Source organism: Manacus candei, unplaced genomic scaffold (genome assembly GCF_025592945.1).
Source record: "Manacus candei isolate 608988 ecotype Guabito, Panama unplaced genomic scaffold, ASM2559294v1 h1tg000037l, whole genome shotgun sequence".
Classification (NCBI taxonomy): Eukaryota; Metazoa; Chordata; class Aves; order Passeriformes; family Pipridae; genus Manacus; species Manacus candei.
Genome location: NW_026138085.1, coordinates 9095724 through 9112720, shown reverse-complemented (window position 1 = coordinate 9112720; position 16997 = coordinate 9095724). Strand labels below are relative to the sequence as shown.

Sequence of the window (16997 nt, the reverse complement as noted above, 5' to 3'; positions counted from 1 at the left end):
CACAGCTCCATGTCAGGGAGGGCAGGAGCTCCTGCAGTCCTGCTTCAGCCCAGCCTCTTACCACTTCCAGACATGGAAATCAGCATGGAGTTCAAGCTCCCAGGACTTCCTTGCTTTTAGCTTTACACCAGCTGGAGTTTCAAGCCTAAAAGCCCTGGACAGTCCTTGGTGACAGTGGACAGAGAACTCCAAGACTGAGTTGCCTGGGCTGACCTGCCAAGAAGTGCTCCAGGAACCAGAGGAGCTCATTTTGGCAAGAACTCCCCAAATGGGATAACTTCAACCAAAATATTTGAGGCCCAGAAGATGTGCTATTTCCAGCTAAACTGTGTCCAATAAATCTCTAACTAGCAGGGAATAGGGATATAAACCCCAAAGGCCTTATTCTCCATTGCTTACCTTCATACAGAGTCATTTGTATTTATGAAACACAGGTAAAAAAGCACTTATCCAGAGCAACTTTTAGACCTTGAGACAAGTGACTTACCCCATTGTTTATGGATAACAAGAATTCAGCAGCAATGCCTTCAGCTCCTCTATGTGCCCTGGCTATTTCCTCCCCCACTCTGTACCACAAGGAACCTCCTCAGATCTCTTGGCAACTGTTCACTGAGCTGAGATGAAAAAAATTTCAAACTTTTAGAATAAGCTAGAGTTTGTGTTCCTTGTAGAAAGGTAAATTATGCACTGAGAGCAAGGCAAAGACGAAGTGTGACCTCTGTATTTGCACATCTGCTTCAGTTCACACTCCAAGTGAGATTTGTTATTAAAAACTTCAGGTGACTGATCTGTGTTTTGAAGAATGTGAAGGAACAACAATTGCTGCCCAGGAACCACAGCAGGACAGTATGATGTGACACTTGCTTTTGGTTCTGCAGTGATGATTAAGGACTTCAGAGGAGAAACAGTTGTTTTCTGAATCTCTGCTATATGATCCAGTGCCCTCAGGTTCCCTTATTTATTTCTGACTCCTTTTAACAAAGAGGGCTTAAATAAAGTTTTTCATGTATAAACCAACCTGTTTTTTTCCTTGTCAAATATGTTACTTACCTGGACCATATACAATATTTTAATGCAACATTACAATTACTTTTCTTCTGCAGTTTACACTTCAGTGGTCACATGAATTAAAAAAAGAATGCCCAGGGGTCTGGGTGGATGGGGATGGCTGTCTGGTTTGTAAAGCTTGAGCTGGGTTCTTCTCCAGACCCTTTTTTCAGCAGTTTAATTGCTCTGACTCCCCTTGTTCCCAGCTGTACCTTTCAAATCTGGTCACTACAGTAGAAAGCTGCATTTCATCGCACAAGTTAGAAATGGAACCTGAATCAGCATTTTGCCCTGCTGCAAACAGCTTTTGTGGCCCAAAGTGATTTGAAATGTAAGAGTCCTTTCAAAGTACTGCCAGCTGAAAGTTCTTTTCAATTAATAGACCCAAACCAATGAATTATATCATCATCACTGTACAGACCTTTTTAGACTGCAAGAGGTAAATGGATAGGGATGATCTAGGGCCATATCCATCTTTTAAAATTTCTTCCTTTTAAAATGATTTTGCATAGTCCTGCAGACAGAGGTCTGTGTTTATCTAAAGAATCTTAACGTGTTTGCTAAACTTCATTCAGAGATTCAGGTTAATGCACCTCATCTATCCTGTTAAAGTAGCAATTATGCATCTGGAAGAAAAGCTCTGTTTCCAAGGCCCCTTAAGTCTGTGCCAGTAAAAGTACCATCTGCAGCTGTGGTTTACAAGAAAAGAAACATTAGAGCAACAACTCTCCAATTTACAAACCAGGATTATAAACTCCCCACACAAATATTTCATTGACAGAACTGTGGGGACAGGGAAACCATCTCATTTAGTCAAAAAAAAACCCCAAACATCGAAACCCCATGTGTGACTCCAAACATGTATTTTGAAAATACCAAAGAACTATGACATTTTTGCTCTGCCAGAAAAATGATCACATCTTGATTGAATACTTTGCCTTCTCATTTCCTTTTCCAAGCTGAAATGTCAACTATTTTAAGTAAAATCAGAATATTACTCAACCACAAATCAGAAAAGAACCTTGATGCCAGAGCTGTCCTCAAAAAGGCACATTCAGTTATACACCTTCAGTTTTACTATTAAAAAGCAGAGATGAAACCCTTCCAAATGCTTTACTGCTTAATGACACAATCACCAGCATGTTGTTAAAGCTCAACACTCTGACATTCCAGTCTTTATATCTGTAAACACCAAGATATTATGCCATGAGAAAACAATTCTTTTATTGAAACTAAGGATGTCTAATTGTGACAGGTGAATGTTTTAGCTCGAGAGATGAAATTCATATACATAACTATTTTTATGCAGCTTTCATGTTCCATTTACACAAATTGCTGGTTTAAAAGGCTTTAACAGTCTATCAAGAGTTCAAGTACTAAACTGCATAACACAAAAACATTATATTGTGTTATTGAAGTCAGATAGATAATCAACACCTTCTGATAATGATGATACCATTGTGTGCCTCACAGTGAACAGTAACACAGAAAACATTCACCTGGTTTCATATTCAAAATACTTGCTGAGAATCATGTATAAATGGATGAATGAACAGAGAGGGCTATTGTGTAATATTTTAATATAAGAAAGTCAAATTTATTCAAATCAGTAAGAAAAAAAAGTAGGGTTTTATCATGTGTGGAGTTCTGCCTTACTGAATTTGTGTTTGTTTATTATTCTGACAAGCTACAAAAATAAAAGATATAAATACAGAGACAACACTAAATGTGTATCTTTTCTTTTGCAAGAAAACTGTCACAATATTATGCTCATTAAAAAGCTTTCGAAAAATAATAGCTCAGTGAAACACTAGACTTAATGGCTTGAAATAAATATCTTGCAACAGAGCTGTTTAAGCCACTATAAAAACAAACCTCTGAAACAGCAGAAGCACAAACACCAACCAAACAACAGAGAACCTGTGTTCACTGAAGTCACTTGCAGTCTCACCATGGACTTCAGGAAGAACTAGATCAAAATAAGAGCTTTCACTACTTTTACATTTCCTTTTCAACCGAATCTTCCTTTATTTTCTTGCTACACCCAGCCAAAGATGGACTCCTCCTGGAGAAAAAAGTGACAAAAGTGAAGTGGTGCATTCCCTTCAATAGAAAAAAAGTCTCCATTTAAAGTGTGTCAAATAAAGAATATTCAGATTCCTCAGATTTTACTTTAGGATTTAGCACAATAATAGGACAAAATCCACCTCCCCACCTTGGCAAAGCATACAGTCCTTCCTGTGAGGACGGAGCTGTTCTAGTCCCCAAACACCACTGAAATCTTGAAAAAAAATTGAGTTCAATGTCAATAATACTTAATTTTCTAACTGGCAATTATTATTATAACATTAAACAAGATCAATGCATCTCTTTTAATATTAATTTATTTCTTTTAGTATTTAAGCTTGCTTGGCAGTTAATGGACTGTATACATACCCTGTCCAGGTATGCCCCATCCTGTGAAGTTTGGTTCACACCAGAGCCTGCAGGAGAACATTATGTGGAGGCAAATCATCATTTTCAGTCACACTGAATCTAATCCTAATTGCAACATTCCGAGGGGTAAATAGGGAGCATTAGAATTCAAGTAGACTTTTTTTTTGTCCTCAAGAAAACCATTTATATAGACAGTAAAATGCAACATTAATTTTCAAGCGTTATTAATCCAGAAAAAAAAAGAAAAGATAAAAATGAACCCACTTTATTCAAATTTGTTGATCCATATCTAAATGTCTGCTCATATGATTCCATTTGCTTCTTGATTAATGAAAAATTCAGATCAATAGGAGAATTATCTCCTAGATTTGATGTTGTGCAAAATCTGCTAATTAGAAAAGTTATTAGACTTGATGCTTTTCACCTAAATAGGGCTTAATAGTAGATTCTCAGCTGAAGCTCCAGAAAAAGGAGATACAATTACAATTACAATTACAATTAAGGACAGAGTAAGTGGAGAGGGGAAAGGGTTGGTTGATTGGTTGGTGGGGTTTTTTAAGTCACTGGAAATTATCTATAAAGAAAATGCTCTCCCTCAGAAAAGAAATGAATGTCTGAGAAGGGAACAGGCCCTGTCCATAAATACAAGCTTAAGCAGCACGTTGTTTATCCATAAAAAACAGAGAAACCATTATGGTAAGATGGTAAATCCACCCAGGATGTCATATATAAGCAGAATTTTGGTTTGGATTTTTTTTTTACAATAATTTGAAATGTTTGAGGCAATAAACCATTGAAGATTTCTCCTCCTTTTTCCTTGTCCCTTGTTCTCCTTTTTCTTGATAGTAAACAAACGAAAGTCTAGGAAGATTTTTTTTTTTAATTCACTATCCTACATATCCACAGATCTGTGTGTCTCACATATATGTCTTTGTCCAACATATACATTCATAGCTGTGCACAAACACTTCTGCAATGATCTAACCTGTAGGAGAAAGCATGTGGAACAGCTTCCATATGAGGAGAGATTTTAGTAGACTGGATCTTCTTAGCATAGAAATATGACAGAGGCCAATGGAATCTCAACTGATATAAAGAATATGAATAGCACATAATGAACACCCAGCATGTCATAATTCCAGAATTAATCAGGAATTGGTTTTAAAGCCAACAAAAGAAATGCTTTTCCACATAATGCAGGATATTTGCGAAATAATTGCAGAATACATTGTCGAAGTGCTGTGGAATTTCTTCTCCTGTTCCAATAACATCCTGGATTGCAGGGGACATTCACTGGGGTAGAGATTTCTGTTCTGAACCAGAATTGCACTTCTTTTGTTCTCATGAAGAAAATTTTTGAGGGAGTATTTTCTTGTCACCTACGTGTAAATCTAATCTAACATTTTACAAGATAAGATACTGGCAGAAATTGGCCTACATTTTGGGATATACCCTAACTCCATGTGGAAAACTTTCATCAACACAAATGCAAGCGAAGCAGAAGTGTTGTGGGTGAACATGTCATTTTGTAACTTGCCTGGTAACTCTTCATGGATTAGCATATTCTTTTTCCTAAAAATTCATCAGACTGTGAGGCCAGAAATTCCAATTCCATTTGTAAGCATACACTGTATTATCTTAAATTGTGCAGCAACTACAATGTCTCTAATTGAAGTTGGCTCAATGCACAGCACCAGTTTTAATTCCCGAGTCATTTTCCAGTAATGAAAGAGCTGAATTCAGTGCACAGTGTGAGAACATGTTCGATGGTTATGTTAAATTGTGTTACAGCAGCCTTTGGGGAGCATCTCATTTATTTATTGTCTGTATGAAACCAACTGCTATTTTCCTACGTGGAAAAATAAATTGTTATTCACACAAGTAGTGCCTTGGACCGATCTGTGAATAAGTTCAGTTACACATTTCACATGTTCAGTAAAACTTGCAGATGTTTTATGTTCATGTCTTTAATGTCAGATTACAGCAAACACTTCCACCATCCTTCCTCCAAATTAATGCACAGAAGACCCTCAATGAAACATAAGGGGCTTTTCAAATAAGGCTGGAAGTGTCTAAAGTATGCAATGAATTCCATTTGTGAGTTGTAAAACCTACTACCCAAAACAAACAGCTGAATGGACCTTAAACCTTGGGATCTTGAGTCAAACCAGTTGTATTAATAATTTGTTTTTTCTAGTAAAATAAAACACTATCAGTTTATTTCCTACCTTCTCCATCCAGCTGACTGCAGGCCAACAGTCGACTTCTGAACCTTTCATTTTCTTCAAGCATTTTTGAAATGACTTTCCAGACCTTATGCCAGACTTTGGACTGAAAGATAAAATGTGAAGCATATCAAAAGTTTGCATTAAAACATCTATTGGGCAGACCTTTAAATTCTACACAATGTCTATGAAGCCCAGCTGTTGTTTTTTGTTTTGTTGTTGAGGATTGGGAAGGAGGAAAAGTGAAGAACGGATATACATGTGGAATACTGGAAGAATTGCCTCTATTTGTAAGTTAAAGCCATAAATTCCTCCACAAATTTCCACATGAGATCTCCTCCTCCTTTCTTGCCTAGAACTCTGTGTTTATCCAGGACTTGTGAAGTACCCTTCTAGATAAGTAAAGCTTAGGAAAATGTGTGTAGAGCCATTAAGCTCTCTTCAAAGCCATCCAAAATGGGGGGAAAAATAAGATTGTTTATTTTTCCAGGAGCAAAACCTTTCCCATGTGATCCCTCAACAGCAGCATAACTCAGGCCCCATGCTCAGCTTCCAGAATGGTGTTGCTTATTTCATATCAAATCCATATTAATGGATATGGATAATAATTTGATATGAAATTTATTTTAGAGCAATAAAGCTCTGTCTGTAGTTGGCACATTTCAAACTTGTACCTTGAAAAGATTAAATTGGAACTGTTGATAAAGGCACCCAGACAGAGGTGGCCTAACAAACAGAAATAGCTGTTGATACACTGAAGTTTGGACTTTTTCTCGACCCCATTTGTGAAACTAGTTTAAAGATAATTCCTTTCTCGTGGATATTTATTGCTAAAACATATCACATATTCCTCATTCTTTTTGAAGACTATTAGATGTACCAGCAGAGTGATATTCTAGGATGTTATTAGCTGTTCCTCTGCAGTCAGTAGCATTTTACTGTTTTCAAATCAAGTATCTATGACATTACTCTATTCCAGTCTGGCTGATTACTTGTACTTCACACATTACAAAATCTCATAACAAGTTACTGTTTAATAAATGTCCCTTTCAAAATTTCAAGCATTTGAAAAACTAATGAACAGGAACAGGAATACATCTGTGAAGCAGAAAGCAATTTTGCATTGCTACAAGGATGGTGTTAATACCTCTGATTCCTGCCTTCACTTATTTGTAACCTGTGGGAGTTCTTTGTTTAAAACATGAGAAGAAGAAGAGCTGCAGAGCTTTTTCCTGCTGGGTTTCACCCACAAGGTGTGCAGTGCCCTGGCCCAAATCCAGCAAAGCATTTCAGTACAGGCTTTAAGTCAACAGCGTACTCTCATTTTTCAAGGTAAGCGCACACTTAAGTGCTTTATTGAATAAGAGCCAGGATTTTAAAGCCTCCAGAGAGGGAAAATAATACCATTTTTTCTTTTCTGTAAGTAAGGATTTCAGTAACAGGCTACCAATTCCATCTTTCAATCTCCCTTATGCGCTCTCACACACAGAACAAACAGGAAGCAGTTTTCTCAAATGCCAAGGCAACTAATTCAGCTCCCCCATTTTATACCTTTTTCTTCTTTCGTTTTATGGCTTTATCAACATGTTTTGAAGGGATGGGAAAGTCAAAGGTGTGAGCCTTAGCTCTAGCCTCCTGGTCACCTAGAAAGAGAAATTAGAAAGCATTTTTTGAGTACTTACAATATATTCCTAAGAAAGCAGTTGATCACTGGAAGTGTTCAAGGCCAGGTTGGATGCAGCTCTGAGCAACCTGGTCTAGTGAAAGGTGTCCCTGCCCATGGCAAGGGTTTGGAATGAGGTGATTTTTATGTTCCCTTTCAACTCAAACCATTCTGTGATTGTACATTCCTATGAAATTTTTCACCGATGTAAGTTTAACACCCAGTCTAACTGTGCTGGGCACATTAAATTACAGAATCGCAAAATACCTGAGGTTGGAAAAGACCTCCAAGATCATCTAGTCCAAGCTTTGATCAAACACCACTTTGCCACCGAGACCAGAGCACTGAGTGCCACATCCAGTCATTTCGTGAACACCTCCAGGGATGGGAACTCCACCACCTCCCTGGGCAGCCCCTTCAGTGCCTGACAGCCCTTTCCAGGAAGGAATTCCTTCTAATGTCAAACCTGAACCTCCCCTGGCACAGCTTGAGGCGATCCCACTATTGCTGATACATATAGACAATAAGACAATGCTTGAGCCACCTCCACCCCTCAGAGAGCGAGGGGAGCCCCGGTGGGACAATATCCAAAGCCCATCCTTGGGAAAGGGGTTCCCGACACACGGGGGGCACAGCCCTGAGCTGTGCCGGGCCCGGGATCTCTGACACCTACCGGGGGGGCGGCTGCCGCGTCTCCCCGCACGGCAGCTCCCCGGGCCGGGGCTGGGCTCGTCCTGCGGCTCCGGGGCGGCCCTCGGGCTCCTGGCCGAGCCCGGGGGACTCTGCTCGGAGCCCCGCCGGGAGCCCCGGCCCAGGCGGATCACGGAGCCGCAGCGGTGCGAGCCGAAGCTGTTCACATACACGAGGGGCACGGGAGGGCGGCTGCGGCGGCCGCGCTCCATCTGCGGCGGGGGCGGCCAGGGGGGCCGGGGCTGAGGGGAGCCGGGGGTGGATGAGGGGAATCAGGGACCGAGGTGCGATGAGGGGAACCGGGGCTGAAGGGAGCCGGGGGTGGATGAGGGGAATCAGGGACCGAGGTGCGATGAGGGGAACCGGGGCTGAAGGGAGCCGGGGACTGAGGGTCCGTGACGGGAACCGGGGCTGAGGGTGGTGAGGGGAGTTGGGGGCTGAGGGGAGCCGGGGGGTCGGTGAGGGGAGCCGGGGCTGGGGGGTGGATGTCCCCCTTCCTCCGGCCAGCGCTAGGGTTTAGCACATAGTGCTGCTGCCCGAAGCCATGTATTGATACATTTCATGCAAGATATTGATCTATTCCTGCCAGTGATAGGCGGACTCCGGGCTGAGGGTTGGTTGGTGCATTGTTGGTCTCTACAGCAGAGGAACCAGCGGCACCTACTTGGTGCGGGTGCTGCCGCAGATCCTGCACCGATAGAGTGAATTTCACCCCAGACAGTCCACCTGCTCCAGCCGCTTGCTGAACAGTAATGAAACATTAAATACCTGTTGTCGTGTTGTCCTTCAGGCAGCAGCAGCTGCGCGACACCGAGAGGAGCCCGGCGTGGTCAGCCCAGCCAATGCAGGTGCTCGGCAGAGACGTGTCCCACTGCAGCAGTGGGGTTTTGCTGGATATGGACAGTGACAACTGGATTTCTGAAACCACTTAAGAGCACAAGTCATAGAATCATAGATTGGTTTGGATCGGAAGAGATTAAAAGATCATTTCGTTCCAATCCCCTGCCACAGGCAGGGACATGTTCCACTATCCCAGGTTGCTCCGAGCCCCATCCAACCTGGCCTTGAACACTTCCAGGGATGGGGCAGCCACAGCTTCCCTGGGCAACCTGTGCCAGGGCCTCACCACCCTCACAGCAAAGAATTTACATCAAGTCCCACTTGCATTTTCTTTGACACTGAAATACTGCTCTGGATTATTTCCCAGAGTTTCAGCACCCTTGGCTGCCCAGAGGAGGGGCAGCATTGCGAATTAGAAACAATAAATTCTATGAAAATGCTTTTTTTCTAATTGTTGTAACAGCACCAGCAATATGAATGGTGCTGACAATGTGTCACCCTTGGGAATGGATCCAAAGAGGCCACGAGGCAAACTGAGGTCCTTCCCAGACTTGAGGAGGCTGAGGGTCCCTGTGTGTGTCCAGGGAAGGACAATGGAGCTGGGGAAGGGTCTGGAGAGTCAGTCCTATGAGGAGCAGCTGAGGGAGCTGGGGGGGCTCAGCCTGGAGAAAAGGAGGCTCAGGGGGGACCTTCTCACTCTCTACAACTCCCTGACAGGAGGGGAGAGCCAGATGACGGTCGGGCTCTGCTCCCAGGGAACAAGGGAAGCAGAAAAGAGGACAACAGGAGACTGCCTCAAGCTGTGCCAAGGGAGGTTCAGGTTGTACATCAGGAGGAATTTCTTCCTGGAAAGGGCTGTCAAGCATTGGGAGGGGCTGCCCAGGGAGGCGGTGGAGTCCCCATCCCTGGAGGTGTTCAAGGAACGTGGCACTCAGTGCTCTGGGCGGGGTGACAAGGTGAGGATGGGTCACGGGTTGGACTCGATGATCTCGGGGGTGTTTTGCAGCCCCAGTGACTCCGTGATTCCCAGATCCCGTGTTCCCGGCCGGCGGGTGCAGTGCGGGCGGGCCCCGCCAGGTGGCGGCCGCTCCCACGGAACCCGCCGCTGTCCCGGTCCCGCAGCTCCGGGCCGGGAAAAATCCCACGGCACCGTCCTGCCAAGTATCCCTGGATTCCCAGCTATTGTACACACTGCCATAGAAAGGCATGTTGTGTATGCAGCTGGAAAAGAGAAAAAACAACTCGCAGAGGCACAGCCTGACAGTTCGCCTGTGTAATTTGTTATTTCCCAATTATAAAAGGGCATCTCCTGCAGGCTCCAAAGGGTACAGACTAAAAAGGAGGTTATAGATATGACACAGCCACCGAGTCAGGAGCCTTGAGATCAACTGTGACCTCAAATATCAACTATGACCTCCTATATTAGGAAAAAGTTCTTCCCTCAGAGGGGTGATTGGGCACTGAACAGGCTCCCCAGGGCAGTGGTCATGGCCCCAAGGCTGCCAGAGCTCAAGGAGCGTTTGGACAATGCTCTCAGGCACATGGTGGGATTGTTGGGGTGTCCTGTGCAGGGCCAGGGGTTGGACTTCGAAGATCCCTGTGAGTCCCCTCCAACTCCGGATATTCTATGCTTCTATGATTCTCAACTCCACCCCTCCCCAATCCCAAAACTCCCTCCTTCTCTGCAAAGACCTGCACTAACCAACTGTCCCAGTGAGGTGGCAGCCAGCAAGTTCAATTTGGGGGTATTAAACCCAGAGAGAAGCAACCCAAAACCTTCATTAAAAACCAGTCCTGGTGTACAAACTTCCCCAGGTCCATCACTCACACAGCCCTGGCCAAAAAATCCCTCCTTTAGCTGAAATACACCTCAGTCCACAACACAACCCCCCCCCCGAATACTCACATGTAAACCTGACCAGCCCCGTATTCATTCCATGACTGTCCCCACACTGTGCAGGGACACTTGCTGCTTTATCTTCCCGGGCAGGAGCTGCCTTTGCCAGCTGGCAGAATGCTTCCTTCCTCCGGCCTCGTCAGGGTATCACAGCTGCCAAATCAGTGGTTTTCTCGGCACCTGTATTTATAGAATATGCTTCCACCCTGCTAATGCAAACACACATGCCTCGTGTGGCACATTTTGTCCACTTTTCCCAACAGCACATTGCCAGGACTTTGATCTCAAATGCAAATTCAGCTCAGATCCCTTTTAGGATCTGTTGCTACTCAGAAAAATCAACGTCACCTAAAATCTATCTGCAGATCTGTCAAGTTCAGCTATTTTAACTGCACGCTGCTCTTCATCCACCTTTCCACACGTGTGAATTGACTACCAGCTGGCCACTATCTCTGTATTTATCACTGAACAAACATCTCAGCTTTTCACCACAGCTGCAACTGTCTGGTTAAAAATAGCTCAGATTCCAGCTTTCAGTCTGCACCTCATCGAGTTTGTTTTGTATTCCAATGTCAGCTCCTCCAGCTCAGAACTTACGTTGGTTCCTGAATTCCATTGTTTCAGTTTTACTTTGGCCAAGTATGTGCCTTCATCTGTGAACCCTTACAAAGGTTTTAAAATGAGGCAGGTTTTGGTGGTAGCAAACCTACAGCTCATGCCAAGGAGAAGGAAGAAAGGAGCTGATGGGATATTGCTGCACACACAGTCAGTGATTCCCTGAATAAACCCCACCCTTCTGCTGCTGGTAGAGATTTGTTTTTCTCTGAGCATTCTTTGCAATGGAATTCAACAAAGTACTCACATGATTCAACATAATTCATAAAATCAGGGAATGGTTTGGGTTGGAAGGGACCTTAAAGTCCATCCAGTTCCAACCCCCTGCCATGGGCAGGGACACCTTCCACTAGCCCAGGTTGCTTCAACCCCTGTCCAGCCTGGCCTTGAACACTTCCAGGGATGGGGCAGCCACAGCTTCTCTGGACAGCCTGTGCCAGGGCCTCACCACCCTCACAGGGAAGAATTTCTTCCATACATCTAACCTGAATTTACCCTAAAATTCAATATAACTCAGGCAAGGCCAATTGCTCATTAACTGTTACATTATCTTGATCAACTGCAGTGAATACATGTAAAATAGGAATCTAACACTGTGAACAGGGATTTTCACATGAAAAGTGTGCTTATTCTGACAACAGCTACACTCAAACCTTGTTAATTATACCCTCAGCAGTAGCACAAACAATTATTCTATCACCTTCATTTTCACAGAGTATTTAATAAGAGTCACTGGCATGAGGAATTTCATTAGAATGTGGTTACTCTACAGAAGACACTGGGGACCATTTATAAGTGTAACCAGGAATCATTATAAAAACAAAAGTCACCACTTCTGGTAAGTCAAAGCAATGCATTTGCCTTCAGATTCTGCTTACTTGTAGAATTTCATCATTTACCCTGGCTCTCAGTTAATTGTGTGAGCAATGACTGGGCAGCAGAGAGAGAAAATGGCCAACTGCCCTTGGGATGCACATGGATTTCATAGCAATGAACCTGCACATCTCCAACTGCTCTACAAACCATACACATGGGAATCACTTCCTCCACACCACTCCTATGGAGAGGCCTATTTTCCCATTTCTTCATACTGTGCATAAAATTATTTAGCAGACTGTAAACTAAGTTTGTTACATAAAAGCCTGAGCCTCCCCTTGAGAGATTTCCAAATCACTGAGAAGATCCATAGGCTTTATAATCAAAACCCAAGTCAATGAAACCAAAACCCTTGGCTTAGAAGAATTTCATGTTACAATATTTAAATAGAGACTGCCAATTGGAAATTAAACTACGGGGAAAACTCAAAAAGACAAAACAAGCCCTGAAATAACACCAGAAGCAAACTGCCTGATTTCCAGGGAAGGTTTGTAGTCAAGTGGATAAAGCAAAAAGCAGGAAAGGATTTCAGTTGCTGTGATTTCATTTTCCCACATAAATGTGCAAGTTGTCAGTATTAAGGGATGACATCCTTTGTTTCCAAATCAGAGACAAGAAAACTTTACCATATTTTAGGCTGCAGAGACTATGAAATTAAATATTAAAAGTTACTCCTGCTATTCTGGGGAATGAGCAGTCAGACCCTGTGTGAACACACTGCTGAGAAAGTTCAGTGACAAGGTGGGGATCAGTCACAGGTTGGACTCAATGACCTTGCAGGTCTTTTCCAGACTCAATTCTGTGATTCTCAGCAGTGAGGCCTCTCTGTGATAGCACTGGGGCCTTTGCAGAACTCAGATATTGAACATTCCCTGCCTCCATACCCACAGGGATCAGGATGTTGCCAGAAAAGGAACTTGAGCAGGGCTCCTGTCTCCATGGATTGCTCACTCTGCAGAGAAAATTGAAGCAGTCAGTGCTTTGTTCCACCATCACATTCTTCCAAAGACACCCTCCCCCCCGTAAAAGCAATGCTTGAGCAAATTTTCTTGCCACTGACTGAAGAGCTGAGTTGATTTTGCCAGTGTATACAGAGCAACATCTGCCTGTGCACAGCTGGTCCACTGAAGCAAAGCTGGGGGCTACTGCCTGCTGCTTAGTGATGAGAATTCCTCAAAAACCTAAGAAATTGCATTTAAGTCACTGACAGAAAATTCAGAAACACTTGGCATGAGCATCCTCCAACCCAAACCAGCACTAGGCATGAGCTTAAAGCCACAAGCACTGTCTTGCAAAGCGACACTCCTAAATTGACAACTTAATGCATAGCAAGGCCTAAACAGTCCCTGAGCAAACTGATCCTGGTCCATGAGTCAGCAGCACTGTCAGATGGTGATTTACAGTGAGCAAACACTTTTTCAAGCCTTGGCTTGGAGAAGGTTGGCAGAGACTTCTTTTTTCTTTAAATGCACTGCCCTACTAGTGCATTGCTACCCTTCCACAGATTTCAGATCTGGGCTGTTATTAAGGCACACAGTGTGTGTCCACTGCATCTACCCCATCACTCTGCCATTTAAAAACTGTGTTCTTCAATCCCATGAAAAGCAAATCAATTCAACCTGCTACAGTTTTGGAATAAAAAAATACCACATAGGTGAGAGCAATAAAACTAAGTCCATTTTAAACATTAAGAATAACAGAAACCCAAAAATGTGTCCTCAGAGTTACCCTTTACCTGCACTGTGTTCAGAGGATTTAATCTCAGCTTTCATGACTTACCAGAAATAAATTTCTGGAAGCATAGTCAAACACAGACTTTATATATTGTTATGTTTCATATATACCAGGAGTACTGGGAACTTTTTGACCAGCAGATTTTGTGACAGAACCTTAAGAGAACACGGTCTCCCAAGCTCCATAAACAAGGTGACTGAGAAAGCTTCCCTTAGTGATAGATATATTCAAATAAATCAACATTTAGTATCAAATTGTCTCTCTGACAAGCTCTACAAAAAGTCAGGAAATTATAGTTCCTGTGTCATGAAAACAGGTGATATCTGATGGCATCAATCAGAGCATCAGGATTCAGGAAGACTTTCAGTGATGTATTCAGAGCACTGATTCACCCCCTTCAATTTCTATGACTGCATAGACAGCTGTGAGTATATTCTTATCCCACAGGCTGTTTTTCATACTGACAGACTGAATCAGCTTATTTTACACAGAGGAAGAGATGCCAGTGTTTTTCCTCATCTATCCTTTCTGAGGCTATTACTTGTCCTAGATTTCCTGTAGGCAGGCACTGTGCATTTTGGGCTGGGGCTGAGCGAATAAACAGCGGCTGGAGAATCTGGACTGGCAGAAGAAACTGTCCAGCAACAATATGACAGCTCAGAGACTGTCTGGAAGATACACCTCAGCCTTTAAATCAGCACGAGATGGGTTATATCCACCTCCAATCAATGTGGAATGTGGCAGCTCATTTAGTGCAAGGAGCACCAGGGAGAGCTGGCAGTGACAGTGCTGGGGCAGCTTCTGCTGAAAGGAAAGAGCTGGGATTCCATACCGTAGAAATTCTGGAATTTCACCCAGCAGGCCAACCTCCACCTTCTGGAGTCTGCCTGTACCATTTATTTATAGCTTCAGGACACACTGGAACCCAAAAGGGATTTGTTACGTCATCTGTCCTAGAAAGTTACTTCCCAGCAATTCAAAATCAGCAAAGGCCATCATGTGATCACTACCAACAGTGACCATTTGGAGTTTTGAATGCTCCAGAGCTTTGGCATTTCACCTTACTGAGTTGAATGTTTTAGATTCTGCCTATATAAGAAAACTTCATTTATTAAACATTCACAAAGTATTTTGCAATCTTCAGAACAAAAGAATTTCAGACTGAATATGCACATCCTCAGCTGTAAATCAGATACTGGATCCTGATAAAACACTTCTAAGTTTACAGCACTTTGAACTGAAGTCAGCCAGGGAGTGCCTTGTTTGTGAAGGACATTGCTGATTCCACCACCATGGCATCCAAAGACTTAAACCCTCCATATTCCAGGACCAAATTTCAAGTCTATCATAATTGTTAAAAAACATCAGATAAGCCTCTGGTAAGCACCATTTGCACTGGAAAACAATGACAGGAATTTGCTAACACATCGGAGAGGCTGAACTGTGACTATTTCCTAACAATCCCGATGCAGAGAATGAAGGGATAACTCTTTCCAGCCAAGTCACACTGGTCACTGCTGTCTGGTGCTGCTTGGCTGGCACAAAGGGCAGCACTGATCCAGCCTCTCTTTCTCACCCAAAGCATCCCAGCTCTTCTGTTTACACACTCTCATTTTAAGGGAATGGAAGTACCTGCACCGAGCCACCAGGGAAACTTTTCATTCTCATTAAAAACTAGTTTCTAAAGGCATTAGCTCCTACTTGGGAATCGTCTGAAGTCAATGGCAAGTGATGTAATCAGCCTCTGGCAGAACTAGTCCCATCACTGCAAGATCTGCATTTCCTGGAGCACTCACACAAAAGATTGATACTCACCATCTATTTAACATTTACACCACCATTCCTTCTGTGATGGCACATGAGATTAGCGACAAAACTCTTGAATTCTTTCAGCACAGTTCCTGCTGAATATCCTTGAAGAGCAAACACATAAGGTTGTAACACTTCACGGAACTTTTCAGAATTTTAAAACTTAGATATTTTAAATTAAAGACTGAAATTAGCAAGCTCTTTAAAATGCCAGTTGTCCTCCTTCTGTTTCTATCAGATCACAACCATGAGACAATTTAAAAAGAATCCTTGTCTGTCCATGCCTTGCTGGGCTCTGCCCGGGCCCCAGTCTGGTTATCTGCTTGTCCCAGCTGCACAGTGGTTTCTGATTGATATGCTAAAGAGAATTGGGATTGTTCAGCCTGGAAAAGAGAAGGGTTCAAGGTGACCTAATTGTGGCCTTCCAGTACCTGAGGGGAGCTGACAAGGAAATTGGAGACTATTCACAAGGGCCTGGAGCACAGGACAAGGGGGAATGGCTTCACACTGACAGAGAGGAGGGTTAGATTAGGTATTGGGAAGAAATTCTTTCCTGTGAGGGTAGTGAGGCCCTGGCACAGGTTGCTCAGGGAAGCTGTGGCTGCCCCATCCCTGGGAGTGTTCAAGGCCAGGTTGGACAGGGCTTGGAGAAACCTGGGATAGTGGAAGGTGTCCCTGCCCATGGCAGGGGGTTGGAACAAGATGATCTTTAAGGTCTCCTCCAACCCAAACCATTCTGGCACTACCTGTGCCTAAGGGGTTCTCTCCTCACTGAACAGTCACCTGCCCAGTTACCTGGATTTCCCAGCTGTGTTTTGGGTTTCACCTCTCTGGATGAGCTGCAGAGAACACTGAGCACAAACAAGTGACCCAACTACAATTACCTGGCCAGGCTGACACACTTAAGGCTGTGCAAAGAACAGGAAGGGCAGTGCTGGAACTGCTGAAAGGCTTTTCCAAAGCTCCACGAGGTTTCTACTGAACACTCAAGAAGCACCAAATTCACAAAATTAAACACTTAGCATGCAGCACATGGACCCAAGCAGTAGAGAGGGTTCTCAGAGCCTGATTCAACAGAGAGCAGCTCTACAGCCCCCCAGACACAGCCCTTCCCAGTGCGCAGCTCTGCCCATGGATTTGGTACTGACTGGGTGCAGCGTTCGGG

At 43.5% G+C, this 16997-nt stretch overlaps 1 protein-coding gene across 2 annotated transcripts; it reads right to left on the bottom strand.

Annotated features, from left to right (window-relative positions):
* Positions 1 to 2343: 2343 nt before the first annotated feature.
* CUNH5orf47 (chromosome unknown C5orf47 homolog) lies at positions 2344 to 12063 on the bottom strand. Of its 2 annotated transcripts, XM_051793635.1 has the most exons (6): positions 10804 to 12063; positions 8830 to 8988; positions 7260 to 7351; positions 5712 to 5814; positions 3484 to 3530; positions 2344 to 3112 (listed from the first exon to the last, which is right to left on the bottom strand). In XM_051793635.1, coding segments are annotated over exons 1-6 (429 nt in total). In that variant the 5' UTR covers positions 10805 to 12063; the 3' UTR covers positions 2344 to 3085. The 2 variants fall into 2 exon arrangements, with proteins under 2 accessions (XP_051649595.1, XP_051649593.1); XM_051793633.1 differs by lacking the exons at positions 8830 to 8988; positions 10804 to 12063 and adding an exon at positions 8045 to 8801.
* Between the last annotated feature and the right edge of the window lie 4934 nt (positions 12064 to 16997).